At 42.4% G+C, this 21,958-nt stretch overlaps 1 protein-coding gene across 1 annotated transcript; it reads left to right on the forward strand.

Moving 5' to 3' along the window:
- Positions 1-328: 328 nt before the first annotated feature.
- On the forward strand, positions 329-21,735 carry LOC132472799 (bifunctional 3'-phosphoadenosine 5'-phosphosulfate synthase 2-like). The gene is made up of 12 exons (XM_060072580.1): positions 329-540; positions 5,576-5,690; positions 6,663-6,898; positions 7,735-7,873; positions 8,116-8,234; positions 9,255-9,368; positions 10,037-10,148; positions 10,942-11,147; positions 12,839-12,974; positions 14,212-14,480; positions 19,133-19,362; positions 20,879-21,735. Exons 1-12 carry the CDS (start codon positions 514-516, stop codon positions 21,015-21,017), a joined length of 1,842 nt encoding a protein of 613 aa, XP_059928563.1. The 5' UTR covers positions 329-513; the 3' UTR covers positions 21,018-21,735.
- Positions 21,736-21,958: the final 223 nt, after the last annotated feature.

Raw genomic sequence — 21,958 nt, forward strand, 5'->3', positions numbered from 1 at the left:
CTACTTGTTTTCTCTGCTGCTCCTGAAGTTGTATTTTTTGCCTATATCAACCAGCACCTTCATGGTGCAGCCATGGAACCAGCTAGGTTACTTTTAAAACTGTAGCGCCATGGTACCAGGAGGATCAGAAGCCTATGTAATAACGTTAATAGAGCATAATGTGCTTGTCGGGAGTCGTGATAGTCATATATCTCCACATCGCTCCAAAGGGATGCAGCGAGAGTCTGTGGGACCGCCGGCTTCAGCACAACCCGAAGCACGGCCCAGTCGTGTCGTGAGCGCACCGCATTGGTTCCAACACCATATTATGCTAATTTCAGCCGAGGTGGATCAGCGAATAGAGGTTGGATCAGCAAAATGCTACGTGTCTTCGAAGACCTTTTAAATAACAGGGTGTTTTTTGACGAGGCACTCAAAAGTTTCTCACGTAAGCTTGACAAGCAACTTGTTTCTGTTCGAGTCCAGCGGAGCTGTCTGTGATTAGAGTCTTGAGGGAGTTTTCTGCAGCGCAAGATGTCTGGGGTGAAAAAGCTTCGAACCGTAAGTGGGTGCATGCAAAAATACAAGACCAAAGTATCATAAAGTAGAGTAAGACGTCTTGGAGCCGGTTAACTGACAAGTGTTAAAATACCGATTAATCTATATTTGAATGAACTGATTCATAATTGATGCAGCCAGATCTCCAACGTGATACTGTTAGTGGAGATTATGTGTGTATGACATGCAGAAGAAACGCCCGCTTGGCTAATATGTTCTCGGCAACTTGAGGAAAAAAAGGAGTAGCTTTTGTAACTTCTGTAGTTGTGCTTTTGGCAAGAACGGCAAGAGCAGCAAAACATAAAGCATGGATACATGACCCTGACTTATACTTCAAAACAACTGATTTGAAACGCTGAGCAAAAATGTGTTCAGTTTACTCGGTCTCAAAAGTAGGCAGCCCTGCTTTTTCTATATAGGCATCCTTCAAAGTATTATGATGGATTATGTTTTGCAATGCACTTTCATTAAGTTTACAACCAGTTTAACACACATTTAACATTGGTACCATTTGTCGGAATAGTAAACGCCTATAGATGAAATGCGAGTTGACATTATGACCGTAGGCTATATATGAATTGTAGTTCTAAAGTATAGAAATTATGTTTGATTATGCCCCCTGTAAGGCAACGTGCTATAAATTACATGGATCTTTGAAGCGTTCACGTGCAATGTATTACCTTTAACAAAGTAATCTTATATAGGCCTATAGCGTTTATAAAGTTACTTATCTAATCTCTATATATATAGCCTATATATAGATTAGTACCATATATATATATATATATTAACCCTGTGGTTTGCTAATTTCAATATTTGGCTAAAGATTTTTGTTTGCCAAATATTGAACCCTTGCTGTAAACATATCAATGTCAAGTAGAATTTGCTCCGCGGTTCTAAATATCTTAGCATTATCATGATTATATTAAATAGGATTAAATACATTAAGTAACATTAATTGAAATCAAGTAATACACATTATTATACAACATTAGCGTAGGGTTTATGATTGTAACCCTAGCTATAACCCAAACCCATATGTAAAGCTATTAAATGTAATGTAGCCTATAAATTAATACCTTAATAGTTAATATAAACACAGATATCTTTAGTTGAACTCTGTTTGATTTAATGAACACCTTTAATGAACGCCCATTAATAAATTATTACTTGACATTAGTTAACTGTTAATTAACAGTTAGTTATTGCTAATTTGGCTTATTGCTGCATAATTTTAATTAATGGTATTGTAAAGGGTTACTTTATATACATACAAATATATCAAATTAATTGTGATATTATCTGGATTTCTTTCTTAGTTTCAAACTTTAAATTTGTGCCTACAAAAAAGGAAATGATTTTGACCTCTCCATTCTGTAATCCACTGAGCAAAAAGGTTTACAACTATGCACTTTTAATGAAACACACCGCTATGTCTGATGGAAAGTGATGCATGTGTGCAGTTGACCATAAGAGAGAGCTCTGTATGATATTGGCTGCGGAGAGAGAGAGAGAGAGAGAGAGAGAGAGAGAGAGAGAGAGAGAGAGAGAGAGAGAGAGAGAGAGAGAGAGAGAGAGAGAGAGAGAGAGAGAGAGAGAGAGAGAGAGAGAGAGAGAGAGAGAGAGAGAGAGAGAGAGAGAGAGAGAGAGAGAGAGTGTGTGTGTGTGGGGGGGTTCCAAATGTCCTAAAACAAGATCTTGTGTGTGAACGATATATCCCTCCTCCAGCACCCCAACTGGTTGGGGTGCTGGAAGAATGGGGACAGTGTGAGGCTGGTAGGGCCGAGCAGGGACCCTGGGCAGGGGTGTAGGCTCGGTCTTGGGCTGGCTGGCGGGTAGAAGCCGGTGAGAGGGGGGCTCGTGGGCATGAAGGGCGGGGGTGGGGGGGGGAAGGGTTGGATGCCACATCATCGTCGTCTCGAAACACACACACACACTGGAGACATTGTGCACGGTGCCCCCCCCCCCCCCCCCCCATCCCCCATCCCCACCCGCCACAGTCACTCCCTCCACCTTTTCAAATGCTCCTTCTTGCCTCTCTCTCTCTCTCTCTCTCTCTCTCTCTCTCTCTCTCTCTCTCTCTCTCTCTCTCTCTCTCTCTCTCTCTCTCTCTCTCTCTCTCTCTCTCTCTCTCTCTCTAAAGTCAATTTACAATTGATAATTTCTCAACACCTGTCCACAGTGAGGCTTTTATACAGAAGACAATGAACAACAATGGTTGGGGGGGGGGGTGCATAGACTGGTTGAGTCAATCAATGTAGATAAGATATATTAGACTGTCACATTAGGGTGACACATGTGTTAATATGAAGCCCATTCAAATAGGCTTCTGTTCTTAAAAAGCAGCCTTCGGGTAGGCATCCACTATGACTCCCACACCCAACACCTTAACTACTCTTGATGAGCACTACGGGACTTTCCATGTGGTAAATTCGAGAGTAGCCCCCTTTTTCTTTGTAATCGTGTTACACACGTGGAAAGAGGGTGTTAGCATGATTATTGAGAGCATTGACAAGTGAGACCCTCTGCATGAAAGAGAATTTCGAACATGATCCCAGAGCTATACAAACTGAATGAAGGCAGTGGTTAGATATACTCTTCAGAGATTAGAATGGATGAGGTTAGATTCAATTAGATTAAATTGTACTTTGATCGCAGTGGGAACTGCATTATTTATCAGAAAAGCAGAAAAAGGGAAGGGCAAGTGTACGTGTTTAAATATGTATTTGTATGTAGGCTATACAAAATAATTAGTTCCACACACCTCATTTTTATTGTATTGTAACAAAGATGGATGAATCAAAAGCCTCTGTGCATTTATATACTGAGTAGGCATATGTGTGAATAGAGTTAGTATACTATTTTTGAGCGCATATTGGCTATAAAAATCTGTCTGCTAAAATATGTGAAAAAGTATTCAAGCCTTTTTTTATTTGATGGAAACCCACAATTTAGAATTGACATTGACATTTTAATATGAACGAAGTATCTGTCGTAAAGTTATTACAAACTGGATGGCCTGTGGTTTAACCCAATCGTGCGCTAACCATTGCCTGTATAATTCACCTCGTAACCACATATGTCTTTCCCTCTGTCCTACAGTCCACTTTCCTGTCTGTTTGCACTTCACTTCCTGTCCACAAAGGCACAGAAAAGCCTACACAAATAGAAAAATATAACAGTAACATTTAGGAAAAGTACAGTGGCTATTGAATAGGTTTAAAGGAGCCGATTTCTCCAGGCCGTTGAGTGGGTGTAGTTTCACCACACCCAGGACAGGAAACAGCAGAGCGGAGGAAGTCAAGGATGAGCAAAAGAAGGAAAGGAAAAAAGAAACACTAGACTCATACTGGAAATTTGTACGCAAACTCACAGATGTCTGTGAGAATTCGACAGAAGCCTGAAAAAGTGAGATCTTTATGGAGGTGACACGATGATTGGTTTGGTGTGTTGGTCTGCTTCTAGATAGAAGGGAAGCTTATGATTATATTGTATCCGACTTTCAAGTGACAGTTATGGCTTTTCTTTCTTCATTCATTTCTAATGTGCAGCGCTATGTCTCTTAAAAATAAAACTATTAGCAAACGGGTTAGTCCTTGAGACCTCAGATGCTCCAGATTTGTATTGCATAAATGGGTAACACGACTGACTGCATTCCCAGCGGCCTGGTTCCAAAATCAGAGTGGATCTCCAGATGCATGGTGAGTGTTATCCAGTGTATCTTTGGTTGGAGCTGGGTCACAACATTTTTAACCGAGAGGTATAAGATAGCCGGCTTATGCAGGCCTTGAACAATTAGACACATTGTTGGAAGAGCTGAGAGTAGCGGTTGTCCATGACAACGTAGGCGTGCATGTGATCATGTCAGCAACGGCATGTATTCTAGAATGTGGCGTGGTCACATTTATAAAAAAATGTAACATTTTAAAAAATGCACCTGATATGGTTTGTGTGGGGGTGGAGCGGAATGTTCTTGCTGAGGGTTTACCACTGTATCGCAGCCTAAGGGAACTGTGTTTCTTAAGTTATTTTCTCTGAGACTCCATCCACTCATAGCCTTTTTCTCAAAGAACCCCTGTCTTACTCACACTATACGCACGTTCATGGGAACAACTTGAAGTGATTCATCACAGGTGACCAACAGCTCAACAGGAGCACTGAGGGACTATTCCAAACAACATGGGCCGTTTATTTGGGGATTGAGAAGCTAAAGAAACAAGATAATATGAGGGATGAGTCACAGGGAAGATAGTTGCAGTTTTTTTTTTTGCATGTTTGTGTGGACAATTGAGTTTGGAGATTATTTTTCTTATTTTAAGTATGACAAACCTGGAAACTGTCCGCTTGTTATCGTTAGGTATGGCAACCCTGTTTTAGAGTCCAGTTGAGGTGTATTCTTATATGGATGTTGGAGGGTTGGGGGGGGAGCAGGCTCCAGCTAGGGATTCTCCCCAGCCTCTATTTGCCCTGCGTTCCAATACCTATGCTCCCATGCTATTTAGTATGCCATAAAAATGATTTGGTATGTCCCAATACATAGTATCGAAAGTGCTGTAGGCCAAACATACCAGGATGTTGTACTACATCCGGCATTTCGCAGTATGCAAACCATCAGGCTTTTTTGGCACTTCTGCCGCCACATCGACTGAGCCCGCTAAAGCCGATGGGGAGCGTTACCCTATTGTATGCATACTGTATGCACAGTGCTTACTCTGTAAGGGCAGCTGCAGTGTATACTATAAGAAATAGAAAAATTATGCAAATTGTAACGCAGCCTTGGTGTTGGGGGTATGTGGAGTGTATGTGGATGATAACTGGTTGAAGCAGTCTTACCGGTCCCAAGTCAGACTGGTTGGTAGCATGTGTAGCATTGCACATTGTAACAGTTCATTTCTCCAATGTGTTCTCTATTTGATGTCAGTCCGTTTGAGCTCATCTGCTTATTACATTTTTGGCAATCCAGTCTTAAGAACGGTAACCTCCTGAAGCTCCCCATCACCACACAACATGAATACTATTGTTTCCCTCTTTTAACCAGGACCTGAACCGATCCACCAACGTGGTTTATCAGGCCCACCATGTCAGCAGGAACAAGAGGGGGCAGGTGGTCGGGACCAGGGGGGGCTTCAGGGGATGCACCATCTGGCTCACAGGTAACTCAGTTTCATCACCAACACCAACAGGACTCATATCCAGATAACACATATGGAGAGAGATTTATCTCATCATTTAAATTAATCCTATTAGGAGTCACCTTGTGTTTCATAAATCAACATTTGAATTAATGTGTGCAACCATTTGTTCAAATGCATGTATGTGTATTAAGTTTTACATTTTGCACAAAAACCTAAATAGGTTACATATTTTATTCCATGTCCATACGTATAAGTTGCAATAGGACATTCTAAAAACTCAAACTGGCAAACGGTTGCATTTGTTGATCAACGGACAAGTGTGAATTCATTCGCGTCGTTTTGAGACAATCTTTTTTTCTCTTTTAAAATTTGAGTACAATATCAAAAATGTTGGCGGTGCGCTTCACACAATCGTAACTACCAATCAACACGCTGAGATTAAACCTCAGTAATCACGGTGCAAACGTTAGTTACGATAGTGTCAATTGCCCATCCGAAGCGCTGTTATCTGGCCGTTCCCCTTAATCCTCTTCTTATTTACCTATCCCTGATTGTGAATTGAGATGAACAGTAGCAAGAGGAAACATAAGAATGCAAATAAAGATATTGTTAATTTAAATGGAATACCCACATAATACAGTACACCTATATACACAGGAAAGATGATCTAATAGAATGAACTAGGTAAGAAATACAAGAAAATATTTTAACACTGTATTGGGCTTAATAATTAGATAATAAGGGCCCAATTAAATTTGCTTAAATTAGTAATAGTCAATGCATAGCAGATATGTGGGCGGGAGATGGAATTGAGCATCTTGTTCAACACATTAGGCTGTTAGGGGCCAACACCGGGGATCAAACCCAGGACCCTGACCCAACCGCCAAGGGGTTGGGAACCTTTTCCTTTGGCAGAGCCATAAAAAATGAAACTTTCATATCGATCCTTCAATCATCTCCCTCCCTCCTCCTATTCGATTGAACCCGTAGGTTTGTCAGGCGCTGGCAAGACCACCCTCAGCTTTGCACTGGAGGAGTTCCTGGTGTCGCAAGACATCCCCAGCTACTCGCTGGACGGAGACAACATCCGCCACGGCCTGAACCAGAACCTGGGCTTCTCCTCCGTGGACCGCGAGGAGAACATCCGCCGCGTGGCCGAGGTCGCCAAGCTGTTCGCCGACGCCGGTCTGGTGTGCATCACCAGCTTCATCTCGCCCTTCGCTAAGGTGAGACGGCTCGCTCTACAAAGAGGTATGTGTCTCTGCGCCCTTTATGGACACGCAAGTGAAGACACACAGAAAAGTCGGTTGAACAACAGGGATTGACATCCAATACAAGGGGTCTTAACAAGGCAAACTGCCAAGCGGTTGGCGTGTTAATGGCTTGATCCACTCACTGGGACTTAAGTCACAGCCCGATTGCCTTCATGCATCACAGGACTGCTGTCTAGGGAGAGAAGGTTTACAGCACTTGGTGAGACAGTTCGATGTGCGATTGTGTCATGAACCGGTGTTGCGTCACAAATGGAAATGTTCTATAGACTTGGTTAATCATGCATCCTTGTTGTGCAACAACGTGTTGCGTGACAGTAGTGACCTAAAGGCTGAATTATACTTCAATCAAAACTGCCGTTGGAGCATTTATTGTTTGTAGTCTGGGGTTCTGAGAGTAGCCTGCCAAGTGTCACTAACTCATTGACATCTGGTGTGCTTTATAACAGGACTCTGTTGTCCCTCACAGTTGAACATTATCCCAACCTCCTCGACTAAGCCCGCCTAAGGGAACTCGGAAACCGGGGAGCAGGGTACACAAAGCTGCATGCTGTCCATCAACAGTAGTGACCTGCCGTTACCTTTCCGTGTTTTCGGAGTGAGAGACCCCTGGCGCTATTCAACACAGTGAAAGTGAAAGTGAAATTTAAATTCATGTCTAAAATGAGGCATTGTGCATTGCCCCATTTCTTGGACTATATATTTCAATTGTGTTATGAACAACAGGTTAGGCCTAGGTCCTACAGCTTCTGTTTATACGGTCCAACAAGGTGTTCTTCCTTATTGAACAGGACCGGGAGGAAGCAAGGAAGATTCACGCCGCTGCGGGCCTCCCGTTCTTTGAGATCTTTGTGCACGCCTCTCTGGAGGTGTGTGAGGGCAGAGACGTGAAAGGACTCTACAAAAAGGCCCGGTCCGGAGAGATCAAAGGTCGGTACTGCTGCTGAATGACACCCGCGTAACTTGCCTACATAATCAAATTATGTTTGTCCACTCCTGTTGATTAAGGGTGTTGAGGAAATTTAGAACAATGAATAACAATGGATCTAGAACAATGAGTCGCATGCATTATCGTGAATGAAGTGCTTGACATTCAGGCTTTCACAAAATTATCACGTAAATAACCAACAGTGTGTTAATGATAAAGGATCTCTTTTGTGTTCCTTTGCAAGGCTTCACAGGGATAGACTCTCTCTATGAGAGTCCTGAAGCCTCAGATTTGGTGCTGAAGACGGGGGAGCTCACGGTGAACGAGTGCATCGATCAGGTTCTAGAGTTGCTACGGGAACAGGTAGGCATCACACACACACACTCATGTGCGCACGCACACACACACACTGCACATTTATAAAGTAATTGTGTTAAATGTGTTACTGTGACAAGGAAACATCCCAACAACACCCATTCATCTCACAGCAGTACAGGGAAAACAGATGTGTATCTGGAATATAAAGAATCATAAAGAATCTGAGAAAAGAGCATCACAAACACCAGACCCCCAGACCCTAACTCGAAACGTTCACCCCGAGGAAGCGAATGCTTCAAGGGGTGCCAGGCAGCGACCAGTGTGCCAGCTGAAGTCGTATACTGATTAAGGAGGAGGAGTTTTTGGCATAAGAAACCCCAAATCTGGTGTTTGTGTACTTGGACGGGGGGCTGCAGTTGTGGGACAATGTTACCATACCCTTAGGAGGATTATAATTCATTTTTTGCCTTTAATGCTATATATGTATGCGATAAGCGTTGAAAACCAAAGTCTCCTGTGGAGACTCTTGTTCCTTAAAGAAGATCATTTGATGTCCCGTGCCTCCAGTATTAATATTCCTTGTGGAATAGAATTCTTCTAAAGTTTATTAAAAGTGTTCAAATAAATGGATATGAAAGGTTAGTTTCAAGGATGAGGGAAACTGGGGGAAAGGTCTGACACCAATGCATTGCAAACCAAGTTTTGCTTATAGACCATGAACAGAACGGAGAGAAACTGAGCCAGTTTTTGTTGATGCCCATGTATGGGCATTGTTTGATAACAACACTAATTTAAAAACAAGCCTTTAAATAAAACACATTTATAAATACTTTTTGTAAAATGTGTGTGATATAATACTACCATTCTATATATTTGCAAGGCACTGCCTTTTTTTACATTCTGACCTACTGTCACATTGCACTTTCTGGTTAGACGTATTGTCTCGTATTGTGCTGGAACTGTGCAACGTGGATAAACTGTGTTCGAGTGTAACCTAACCACAGTAAGGTATGAATAGAGGATTGCCCTTAAAGTGGGACATCGTGTGCCTTGTGTTTCATGTAGAACATTGTGCCCAGTGGCAAACTCGAGGAGGTGAATGACCTGTTTGTTCCTGAGAACAAGCTGAGCCTAGCTGTCGCTGATGCTGCCATACTTCCTACCATCAGCATTACCAAGGTAACACTACTTCCTACCATTAATATTAACAAGATAAAGCATGCTTACTAGTATTAGCATCCCCAAGGCAACACATACTTCGTAGCATCAGCATTATCAAGGTAAGGCATACAAATTTGCTTCTGTATGGTGAATTTCCTTTTCCCCTCCGTTTTAAAGTTGGAAAAAGGCCCAATTCTAATTTAGTTTTTCTTTTTACACCTGAACTTGAACATTACACAACTGATTAGGGAAATCTGCCAAGCAGACATGTGGAAAGAGTTCAATAGTTGTATTTATCATGATTATTTATGAAATGTGAAGACGGAGGGATCCCCCTCTGCATTTGTTCCCTTGACTCTTGGATGTTAGGATCATGTGGCACCAAATCGCTCTTCATAATGTTTTTATGTAATAACGATATGGATAATTATAATAATATGCAAGTATCGTCGGAAATAAAAACTACAATAATAATACATAGTATATAAATAAATAAATATAAATATGTATATATATATATAAATAAACTAAGTTACATTTAATTTTTTGTGTGTATATGAATAGATTTGATGTCACGGTCAAACACAACAAAACTGTTACCCTCGCAGGCTGCAGGCCCAGTATAGCCTGGTCAGCTCTATATGGACTTTCTTACCGATGTAAGCCCTCTGACCTCTCCCCCCCAGCTGGACCTTGAGTGGGTGCAGGTCCTGTCCGAGGGATGGGCGAGCCCCCTCAAAGGCTTCATGAGAGAGAGAGAGTTCCTGCAAGTCCTGCACTTTGGCACTCTCCTGGATGGTAAAGACCAAGAACTAGACGAGAGTTTGATTTGGACAGATTTTACCACATGGTAACCTTTGCCATCAGTTACATTCACAGTTGCTATCAGTTACAGGGCTGTCAATCAGTAATAAACAATGTAGCCATCTGGGTGACAAGGCGCTATGTTATCGTTGTGCTGACAGCGCTATGGTCTAAGCGCTATGAAAACCCGACAGACATTGACATTAATGTAAATGTTGTATATATACGGTAGTTGTATCCTGTGTTTACCTGGTCACCAAGCACGTTCTCAATATCATTCACAGCAACAATCACACTACCTCAATGGCATTTGATATTACGTATCATTCACTTCATGGAACAGGCTCACCCTAACTATACCCCTAGTGTGAAACTACTGTCTTCTCCCCCTATTCCTAATTTCAGCTAATGAACACTGGTAATATGAAAAGGAAGGACATGCAGCCTAAGTTATGAATAAATAATATAAATAAATGCCATTGAGTGGATTCATTAAAGTTGGTGGATACATTTTCCTCATGGCTGACCTTACTGGGAGTCAAACCCCCTAACACTAATACAAAAATGCAATTAAAGTTCCCAAAGCAAGGGGCTGACCGGGTGGAGAGTAGTAGTGACCCGTCATTTGCTTCATGTCCTCCCCTTTATCTCACATACGTTCCTCTCTACCTCACTCTATAATAAAGCATAAAAATGGAAAAATAAATCCTAATTTTTTTTTTAACAAAATTCCAACATTTACCAAATTACAAAGATTACAAAAAAATAAAAAGTGCTTGTTTTCCAGATGTGGCCATCAACCTGACCGTGCCCATCGTCCTGCCTGTCAGCACGGAGACCAAGCAGAAGATGGACGGCTGCGCGGCCATAGCGCTGGTGTACCAAGGAGTCCGCATCGCCATCCTCCGAAAACCCGAGTTCTACGAACACCGCAAGGAGGAGCGCTGCGCCAGACAGTGGGGAACCATATGTCCGCAGCACCCCTACATCAAGGTAATGCTCGCACACACCCAGGGACGTCCTTAGGGGGGGGGAAATTAGGATGATTCCAGGGGCGCAGCACTGACGGGGGCGCCCCAGAGGACACTGGTGGAATTATTAATGCAAAAAATAAATAAAAAAAAGTTTTATTTTTCAGATTAAATTATCAAATTAAGGTGTTTTGTTGTGGTTTGTTTCTCCATTTTTACAAAATCATTAGAAAGTCTTCACCCTATTATCACCCCTCTCGTTTGTCATTATTTGGTACAGCCCAAGTCTTACGCTACTGCAGAGCAAATTAGCAGCCAGGCAGATCGTTGTGAAGCAAGTGTAGACTGCTAGTGTCTTAAACTAGCAGTCTAAAGTCAGTTTGTGTGTATCCCGGTCGGTGAAATGAAGAAGTCAGGTTGTCAGGGGAGGAAAGAGAGAGAGGAAAGAGCTCAAAGCTGTCGACAGTTCGTCACCCAGTTTTATTTTTTTTTAACAGTCCATACTGCTTACCAGCATGATGATAACATTTATGTAAACAGATTTTGAATATTTTGATTGGCTGCATTACAATTTTAGCAGACATTAAACTAAGGATACTTACATTTTAGCTGACTTTTAAGTTTTAAATCAGCTAAAATATAAAATAAGTAGTATACCCTTAGATTAATAGCTACTATTTATTGTAGGCTAATGCAGCAAATCAACACATACAAATACATATTTAGTCATGCCCAGCTCAATCCAATCAAATAGACTGTTGACAACATTGTTTACTATGTTCAGATAATTATGAGACATATTCTGAATTATATGATGTATCTTAGAGTCAGGGCCCTCTTCAAGCCATGATGAACCCACGGAAGAAACCAGTGAGGTTGAAATAGAAGAAGGGGAGAAGGAGGACAGTCTAAGTAGAAGCAGCACTGTCACAGTCTATTATCTTATTTCTGTCTATAGTAACTACAACCCAGGTAAATGTGTAACTAAATATTAACTAACTATCTAGTGTACAAAGTAGCCTAGGTAAGTAGGTAGGTTTATCATTTTGTTATTCATTTTCTTCTGATGATAATGACTACCCAATTTTGACCCAGTGTTACCCAATATTGAATGATTATAAAATGTGAATGAATATATTGCATAATTTTTTTTTTTTTTTTTAAAGTATATATTTTTTTTGGGTTGGGGGGGGGGCTCCATAACTGAATTCTGTCAGGGGGCCCAGAATTCCTAGGGACGTCCCTGCACACACCATCCATACCGACCAGTCAGTTCGGCTACACGTTGGTTTTGTTTTTGTCTGGAGCTGTAGATCGTACCTCGTCGTGCACAGCTGGAAAACCACCTGGCGGGACGATAGATTAGCCACACCCCCACTGCCAATCAGCTCAGGATTTAGAGTTTTGACTTGCTATGAATAGTCTCACAAGTCTGATTTTAGATTAATATCTAAAGGCTGGTAGAAAACTAGCTCATATCTGGGTGTGCCGGGTCAATTCTCTTGGTTTTTTCTTGGTTTGTTTGGGAGGCTGGGATCTGTAAACACGCAGTGATAAAAATCGAATATCTCTATAAACGAAACAAAACAATCTATAACTCCGCCCCTTCTGTTTTTTATGTCCAGCCCAGGCTCTCTGCCAGAAGTTCTGTTATCATAAATTATGACTAATGGATCCGAAATTAAAATATGACATGTATTAATCTTTTGCTAGATGGTGATGGAGGGAGGTGATTGGCTAGTGGGTGGTGACCTGGAGGTGCTGGAGCGAATCAGATGGAACGACGGACTGGACAAATACCGCCTCACTCCACTGGAGCTCAAGCAGAAGTTCAAAGACATGAAAGCCGGTAGGGAAACCTGTTGAAACTGAATCAGTGGAACACATACAAGCTAGGAAGTTGAATACCAGGCAACGTTAATATTAGGACATTATTGTCTATGATTCACAATGAAACACAGAAGAGGTCCAACAGGGAACACAAAGCGATATTTATGAAAGACACACCGACGATGAGTAGAAGAAACGTGCCTGATTAAAATGAACGTGCACATCAATGTAGCCTTTGTCTTTCAGATGAAAAATGACTATGGACCTGAATGAAAAAAAAAGTACAATTGTAAAAAAATACTGCGGCATGAAAATATGTGTGACCAACCCTCAAGCACTTTCATGTGTGGGCCAGCTGTTGGCCGTTTGTCTCAGAAGTTGTGTCATTGCATCACTGCACTCATTTGGGACTGATCAATCATCCACTGCTCAAAGTTCCAAGGCATGGTGTTATGGTTTGAGTTAGTTGGGAAACAAGCATGTTATAACATGCAAACACTTTTCCCATACGTGTCCAACCACAGTACGCCACACGCACAACATGGTCTCACAGGAATCCGTGAAATTACTACGGTCGGACGCTTAACTCGAAATCCGTGGCCACATCACGGAAACACGCCGATATCCGTGTGTGAGCCACGGAATAACAGTGTCATTTACTTGCATTGGAGCAAATTCCGTGGCCACATCACGGACAATAGAAGTGATTCCGTCAGACCACCGCGGATTTTGAGTAAAGCCCCCGCTGTGGTCAAATGTGGCACACACACAGATTGAAACGGGAGCACACACACAGATTGAAACGGGAATCTGTGTGTGTGCCACGGAATATCATTGTCATTTACTTGCATTGGAGCAACTTCCGTGGACACAACAAGGACAATTTAAGTGTTTCAGTGAGACCACCCCGGGTTTTGAGTTAAGCCCCCGTGGTCGACTCGCTCGTTGAAACGGGGATCCGTGTGTGAGCCACGGAACATCAGCGTCATTAACTTGCATTGGAGCGAATTCCGTGGCCACATCACGGAAATCGGCGTGTTTCCGTGATGTGTCCACGGATTTCGAGTTAAGCGTCCGACCGTAGTCATTTCACGGATTCCTGTGAGACCAGGTTGCACACGCAACACTCCATTCCCCCTCCAAACAATTCTCAACGGCCCTCACCCCTCACACACTCCACCATCCCCCAACACTGTATACCCTTATCCCGCCTCCCGGACCTCAGTCTCCCTGCCTCCCCCCTTGTTCTCCCGCAGACGCCATCTTCGCCTTCCAGCTGCGGAACCCCGTCCACAACGGCCACGCCCTCCTGATGCAGGACACTAAGCGACGGCTGCTGGAGCGCGGCTACAAGACACCCGTGCTGCTGCTGCACCCGCTGGGTGGCTGGACCAAGGACGACGACGTCCCGCTGGCCTGGCGCATGAAGCAGCACGCCGCCGTGCTGGAGGACGGCGTGCTGGACCCGGCCAGCACCATCGTGGCCATCTTCCCCTCGCCCATGATGTACGCCGGGCCCACCGAGGTGAGCACTAGGAGGGCGGAGCCCCCTGATTGGTGTAGTGACAGCGTGGCTTGTCATGGCGTCGGTGTTGGACGTTCTTTGCCGAGGGGGGTTTGGTTGTTTAGGTTTGATGGTGGGAGTCGGTGAGAGTTGAGTTTTAAATGGTAGAAGTGTAGGTTGTGGTTGGAGTTGGTCTTGGTTGGATTGTCCATAGGTGTCCATAGACAGTTTCATTAGCCTTACCTTAAATCAAACACTACCTGCTCCTTAATGACGTGTATGTGAATGGCTGGAAGCCTCTTGGTTTGGCTGAACACCTTCCGTTGTGAATCCCATTAATAGCAGATGACAGATAACGATCAAAGCTAGATGACCACATGTTGGAGCAGACATATCACATATGAGTCACATGTACATAACCAACAGTTTCCCATTTCAAAATCCCCCTGACATAAACCGGAAAGGCATAATGCCTTGAGAAATCCCTCTTTAGTCCCACTGTGTTTCGCTCTTTTATTAAGTTTCTTGGTTACTCTTGGTGACGGATTCTCGAGTCAATCACGAAGAATAATGTCTCTCCAAAACGGTTTTCTTTAATGTCTCAGGGTTCCCGCGGATCCTTAAAAAGTCTTAAAAAGTCTTAAATTCATAAAGGCAAGGCAAGGCAACTTTATTTATATAGCACTTTTCATACACAAGGCAGACTCAAAGTGCTTCACATATAAACATTGTCATACAATAAAATAAAATAATAGATAAGTAAAAGAAAAACATATGCAAAGAAATGGGTAAAATAGAAAGTTAAAAAGGCATTTTAGTATTAAAATAGAAAATAAAGGCTAAGTTAAAAAAGCTTTTTAGAATGTGCAATGTATTTAAGATTTAGCAGAAAGCTATAGCAAACATAAAAGTCTTCAGTCTTGTTTTAAAGGTGCTCAGAGTTGGGGCAAGTCTTAAATCCTCTGGGAGTTTATTCCAGCTATTTGTTGCATAGTAACTAAATCCTGCTTTCCCCTGTTTTGTGTTTACTCTGGGGATAATTAACAGATTGGTCTCAGAGGATCTTAGTGGTCTATAAGGCTGATGTAGTGGAAGCATATCAGTTAAATATTTTGGGCCTAAACCATGTAGGGATTTATAGGTTAGCAACATGATTTTAAAATCAATTCTCTGACCTACAGGAAGCCAATGTAACGATTTCAGAATTGGTGTGATAATATGATCAAATTTTTTGGTCTTTGTTAGATCTCTAGCAGCAGCATTCTGAACAAGCTGAAGCTTCCTCAGAGTTTGTTTTGGGAGACCTGTAAGGAGACCATTGCAGTAATCAAGCTTACTAGTGATAAAGGCATGTACAAGTTTTTGTAAGTCTTCGGTGGACATGAGCCCTCTAAGTCTTGCTACATTTTTAAGGTGATAATATGCCGATTTTGTAACTGATTTGATGTGACTGTCGAAATGTAAATCTGAATCCATGATAACCCCTAGATTTCTGGCTTTGATTGAGGTTTTCAGGGACAGAGAGTGAAGGTGTTGGGTTACTTTAAGCCTTTCCGTTTTAGAACCAAATACAATTATCTCTGTTTTGTCCTCATTTAGTTGAAGGAAATTTCGGCACATCCATTTTCTTTCACTTGCTCAATGCACTGGCACAGCAGATCTATGGGCCGATAGTCATTTGGTGATAGCGATACATAGATTTGCGTGTCATCAGCATAGCAATGATGGTCAATATTGTTATTTTGCATAATTTGCCCTAGTGGGAGCATGTAGATGTTGAATAAAGAGGGTCCTAAGATCTAACCTTGTGGGACTCCACGTGTCACGTTGGTTGATTCTGATACAAAGTCGCCAATGGAAACAAAGTAGTTCCTATTTTGTAGGTAGGACCTGAACCAATTTAAGACGGTGCCTGAAAGCCCCACCCAGTTTTCTAACCTGTCCAGAAGTAATGTATGGTCTACAGTGTCGAATGCAGCACTGAGGTCAAGTAGCATTAGTATTGAGGTTTTGCCTGAGTCTGTGTTAAGACGGATGTCGTTTACAACTTTAATAAGGGCAGTCTCAGTGCTGTGCAGGGGTCGAAATCCAGATTGGAAGGTGTCATAGCAACCAGTTGATGCCAGGAAGTGATTAAGTTGCTGGAGGACAACTTTCTCAATGATTTTACTTATGAAGGGTAGATTTGAGTGTCATAGTGGCAGTGTAGATGTGTGGGGGTGGCTGTAGTCTCGCTTCTTCTCAACCTGTGCTCTGACTGTGGCCTGTGCGTCAGACCATGGAGATTTGTGGGAAAGCGAGAAGAGAAGATTGTCCCTCAACAGTTTTGAGCCTAACCTGTTTGGGTGTAGGCCATCTGCTCTGAAAAGATATTGGCGCCCCCCGAATAAGTTGAAATTGTCAATAAAGCCCCTTCCTCTTTCATTGCAGACTCTGGAAAGCCATGTATTCAGTGCAAGTAGACGACTGAATCTGTTTATTCCCCTGTCAACTGCTGGTATGGGTCCACTGATGAATGACTTGATGTGTATTTTGTCCAGTGTATCCAATAGATCAGTGTAATCCCTATTCAGAAGTTCTGAATGTTCTCTTTGAATATCATTAAATCCTGCATGCACAATAATCTGTGAGATTTTGGGGTTTTCCAATATGATTTTGGCTAGTTTATGGTTGATATCACTAACCATTCCATATGGGAAGTTGCATGTTTTGATCTTCTTACCGGTTATATCCTTGATGGTTGAGTCTCCTATGATCAGAGTGTCTGGTTCATCTGCTTTCTCTGAGATGGGCCCTTGTTGGACGGTGGCAGGCACGCGGCCCGCCTCCGTGGCGACTGGTTGTTCCATCTCTGTCTGTACCGTCTGTCCGGACACATTTTAGGGGTCAGGGGTGCACAGGTGGCCGAGGCATGCGCAGCTCACCTCCATGGCGACTGGTTCTTGTTCCGTCTCTGTCCGCACTGTCCGTCCGGACGCATCTCGGGGCTCAGGGGTGCATGGGTGGCAGGCGCGTTCGTTGACTCTTGAAGTGGCAGGAACCGGTTCTTCAGTGGCAGGGTTAATTTCAGTGACGGGCTAATCCGGCTGATACATGTAACTTTAGCTTTGGGTAGCTTAGCATTTGGCGTTGAGTGAACTTGTTGATTCACTTTGGTATGTTGTTTTGGCTTAGCGCCGACTCTGTGCCAGTGAGACGCAGCTGGAACTGTCTCTCTCTTGTCCAGCTTCGGGAAGGATACAGTGTAGCTTTGATCATCTTGCTGTATCTGAGGCCCCGTCCACATGAAGCCGATTTCATGGCGAAACCGCAAAGGTCTTGTACGGTTCGGCCTTCCGTCCACACGAAGCCGGCGAATCCGCTGACCGAAACCGCAAACTTCTGAAACCACCCTTGGAGGTGGTTTCAAATCTACCCGGTTTCGTTTTGGATTCATGTGGACGCCTGAAACCGACTAAAACCGTAAACCATGACGTCATCGCCCCACCCCTCGACCCTCTAGCCAATGACTGTTAAGTCCGCGGAGTCTCACCCTTTATGCGCATGCTCGCCTCTTCTTATTATTTATTTTTGTAGCAGAAGCAGCGCCCCTTATGGGCCTGGAATGTGTACTACAGCGTTTCTACAGATCTACCCGGTTTCGCTTGACTCCGTCTTTACAGAGATACTCCGAAACCGGATAGATCGAAACCGTAACGGTTTCGGCTTCGTGTGGACGGGGCCTGAGTGAGCTCAGCAGACTCACCCATCGGCACTGTATCCTGGAGGAGTCCTTTGCATTTTTCTAATGCTGCTAGTCTCGTTTCAAATAAAGCCACTGTCTGTTGCAGTTTGGTGCAGTCTGTGCATTTCCCAGTCTCCGTGCCTGAGATATCCGAGTACAGAGGCATGTTGGCGATAGGAAAGTCCAAGGCTTTTTCTGCGGTCTGATCCGGGAGTCATAAAAAGTAACAAAATGTATTGTTGAATCGAGCGATGGAGGACGACGGAAACAAACTATATATTGTTAGGTATTATGATCATGAAATAAAATAAGATAACTCTGAAAATCTAAAAATAAGGCCTTAAATAGCATTAAAAGTCTTAAATCCATCTTTCAAAAGTCTTAAAAATGTTTACACATGGTAAGTAGGATTTTATGATTGTAATTAGTCTCAAATCTAAAAAAGAATAGTTAAAAAAAAAAGTATATAGATAAATTAATAGCAGTAATGTAATTCAATCACGAGAGCGGAACCAACAAAACATTTGTTTTGCGGCCGTGACTCAGATCAGATGCACGTCGTTCAGGTGCGCAAGAGGTCATTTTTGTTTCTGTCCAGAAAGCCTACCGATAGTGGAAATATGTTCAAATACATTTTTTCCATTAGCGTTTATTGTGTTGTTGGTCTTAAATTTCCAGAGGAACCATGTGTCTCTCTCTCTCTCTCTCTCTCCCTCTCTCTCTCTCTCTGTCTCTCTCTCTGGTTCTCTCTCTTGCTCTCTCTCTTTCTCTCTTGCTGTCTTTCTCTCTCTCTCTTTTGGTCTCTGGCTCTCTCTCTGGCTCTCTCTCTCTCTCTGGCTCTCTCTCTGTCTCTCTCTCTCTGTCGGTCTCTCTGTCGGTCTGTCTCTCTCTATCTGTCTCTCTCTCTCTTGCTCTCGCTCTATCTGTCTCTCTGTCTCTCTCTCTCTAGGTCCAGTGGCACTGTCGGGCGAGAATGATCGCCGGCGCCAACTTCTACATCGTGGGCCGCGACCCGGCCGGCATGCCCCATCCGGAGACCAAGAAGGACCTGTACGAGCCCACCCACGGCAGCAAGGTGCTCACCATGGCTCCCGGCCTCACCTCCGTGGAGATCATCCCCTTCAGGGTGGCCGCCTACAACCTGACCAAGAGGGCCATGGACTTCTACGACAAGGAGCGGTGAGTGACAGGGGTAATACACGCCAGGGCTCCACGGAGGACGCCACACCACTCAAGATGTGCTCCCCATGCACATTTACAAATTTATTTGTACATGGGTAACGCTCCATGTACAAAGAATGATGTCATTGCTTATGATTGGAAGGGGTGGGTTGTCGCTTGCAGATTCAAGTTGCTCCATAATGAGTGGAGCAACTTCCACTCATTATTAAGGCAATGTTTCCAAGCTGAATGCAAAAGCTGATGGAACAATCTATTCAATTGGTCAACTCATGATGATCGTCCAGCCAAGTGTTAAATGCTATGTTGGGTGGTAGGAACATAGCCAGCCAACCGACAGGAGTTCATCGCTGTCGACTAATAAAACCATGGAAACCAGGTTTAGAAATGAAGAAAGCAATTGGCATTGGGAGTCTGTTTTTGATTTTTTGAATGTCCATCAAAGCTGTAATCTTATTTGACACGTTTTGAAAGGTCAGCCCTAACCCGGTCGAAGATGACAATATTTTAACTTTGAGCAAAGGGTTGGTCTGAGAATCGGAGCAGTCAGCTGCCTAGTGAATACAGCAAGTGCCTAGTGTGGCACCAACTCTAAGTTGGGCTTCAACACTGAACTCTGTAGGAGATCATTGGCAAAGACACTGAATTCTCATCATGTGTTGACCACTTAAGAGCAGCGTTCGCTGGCGCAGACCCGTGAGGCAACCAAAGGGTTCCATTTAGGTTCCATGACAGCAAGCTGTCGCCATGGTTATGTTCAGTGTGTGTATGAAGGAACCCCCTTGAAATGTGATTTCTGCTATTAAGTCATTCAGCCAGCGTTTTTTTCAAAGTGACCTAACGTCAGTAGCGGTTTCATTTTAAAGAGAACCTTTTGAGAGGATGGTATTGTTTTACTGAATTGTGACTATTATAAGTGTATTTCTTTCTTTCTCTTTCTTTCTTTCTTTCTTTCTTTCTTTCTTTCTTTCTTTCTTTCTTTCTTTCTTTCTTTCTTTCTTTCTTTCTTTCTTTCTTTCTTTCTTTCTTTCTTTCTTTCTCTCTCTCTCTCTCTCTCTCTCTCTCTCTCTCTCTCTCTCTCTCTCTCTCTCTCTCTCTCTCTCTCTCTCTCTCTCTCTCTCTCTCTCTCTCTATTTAAGTGTAGGACAGGATTGGACATGTGTTAATGATATGCAATCCTCCTTTTATGAATTGAATGGGGCTGTTAACCAGGGCTATATTGCCAGGTTAAAACCATAACCAAACTTGTGTATTACAATGTATGAGGCTTTACAGTGTATGACCCACTATGCACCCACACATCTTTTGTTTTGATGTGTGAATAAAAAATAATAAAAAATGAAAATGTATAAAATATTTCTAACATATAGCCGATATATAAACCTATATTTTTACAATTTTAAATTGACAAGAAAGGATATATGAACAACTATCAATTTCAAATAACACAAATATAAACATTGAGACTTTATGTGAATCCACTCTGTCTCTCTTTGCCCGCCCTACCTCTTCGTAGCCATGCAGAGTTTGAGTTCATCTCTGGGACCAAGATGAGGAAGATGGCCAGGAGCGGGGAGAACCCTCCAGATGGATTTATGTCCCCCAAGGCCTGGAAGATCCTAACTGAATACTACAGCTCTCTACAGAAGGAATAGGAACCAAATGCTACTTCATAAGTACTATTGGGATTATTTTGTTCTTATTTTTACCCTTTATACCCTGTAATCATATGACATTATTTTTCTTTATTAATATAAAATATAGGTAGACATTTAGGTTATAATTTTATATATATATATTTAAACATACACAGGGTTGAAATCGGGCTGTTTCTGAAGACATCTTTACTCCATTTTAATATTTTAATCAAAAGAACACAAGCAACTAACATATGGCTTTTAAAAGGTGTAACACAGCACTTAACACTTTTTTGCTGGGAAACTGTGAACTTCTAACTTACTTCCATGAAGATGAGGGATATGTGATGAAATTATGACACAAAAGTATAGTATAATTTCTAATTATTTGACTTCCTTTCATTTTACATTTATTTTACTTTTCACCATTGATTTCTATGATATTAACCTAAGTTATTATATGCACCATTTTAAATGTTTAATATTTATATGAAGAAATGTACTAACTACAACCAATGTGCCTTCTCGGATGAAAAAGAGCTAAACATACTTTTGCAGTTGATGAATCCCCACAGATAGAAATATTGAAAATGAATTTATGTGAAGAAAATGGTATATTTTTATTGTTGTCAATCAATATACACTGCCTCATTTCTGGAAAAGCATACTAGAGGTTAATGTATCAAGTGATTGGCCACTAGTGCAGTAGTTTCAAATAAATGTTTACTTCAATTAATCTTTTTGTCTTTCAACTTGAATCTTTTATTCGACTTCCGTTGCATAAATCTAGCTGAGGACGATTAAGGCAAAGCTTGATCCAATGAAGATGTATTTTATCTTTCTAGTTAAGTATGGATAGGGTCACGTTAGGTGCTATTATGTAAACTGGAAGCAACCTGCAAATTAAATGATCAATAAATGATATGAGTGGGTGATATGCCCAGTATGTATTTATTTTA

This window comes from Gadus macrocephalus, chromosome 15, assembly GCF_031168955.1.
Source record: "Gadus macrocephalus chromosome 15, ASM3116895v1".
NCBI lineage: Eukaryota > Metazoa > Chordata > Actinopteri > Gadiformes > Gadidae > Gadus > Gadus macrocephalus.

Coding starts and splice junctions, on each gene's coding strand:
- LOC132472799 (XM_060072580.1), top strand. CDS start 514: ATGTCTGGGGTGAAAAAGCTTCGAACC. Junction 9,369..10,036: donor CTACCATCAGCATTACCAAG/GTAACACTACTT, acceptor TCTCCCCCCCAG/CTGGACCTTGAGTGGGTGCA. Junction 19,363..20,878: donor GACTTCTACGACAAGGAGCG/GTGAGTGACAGG, acceptor ACCTCTTCGTAG/CCATGCAGAGTTTGAGTTCA.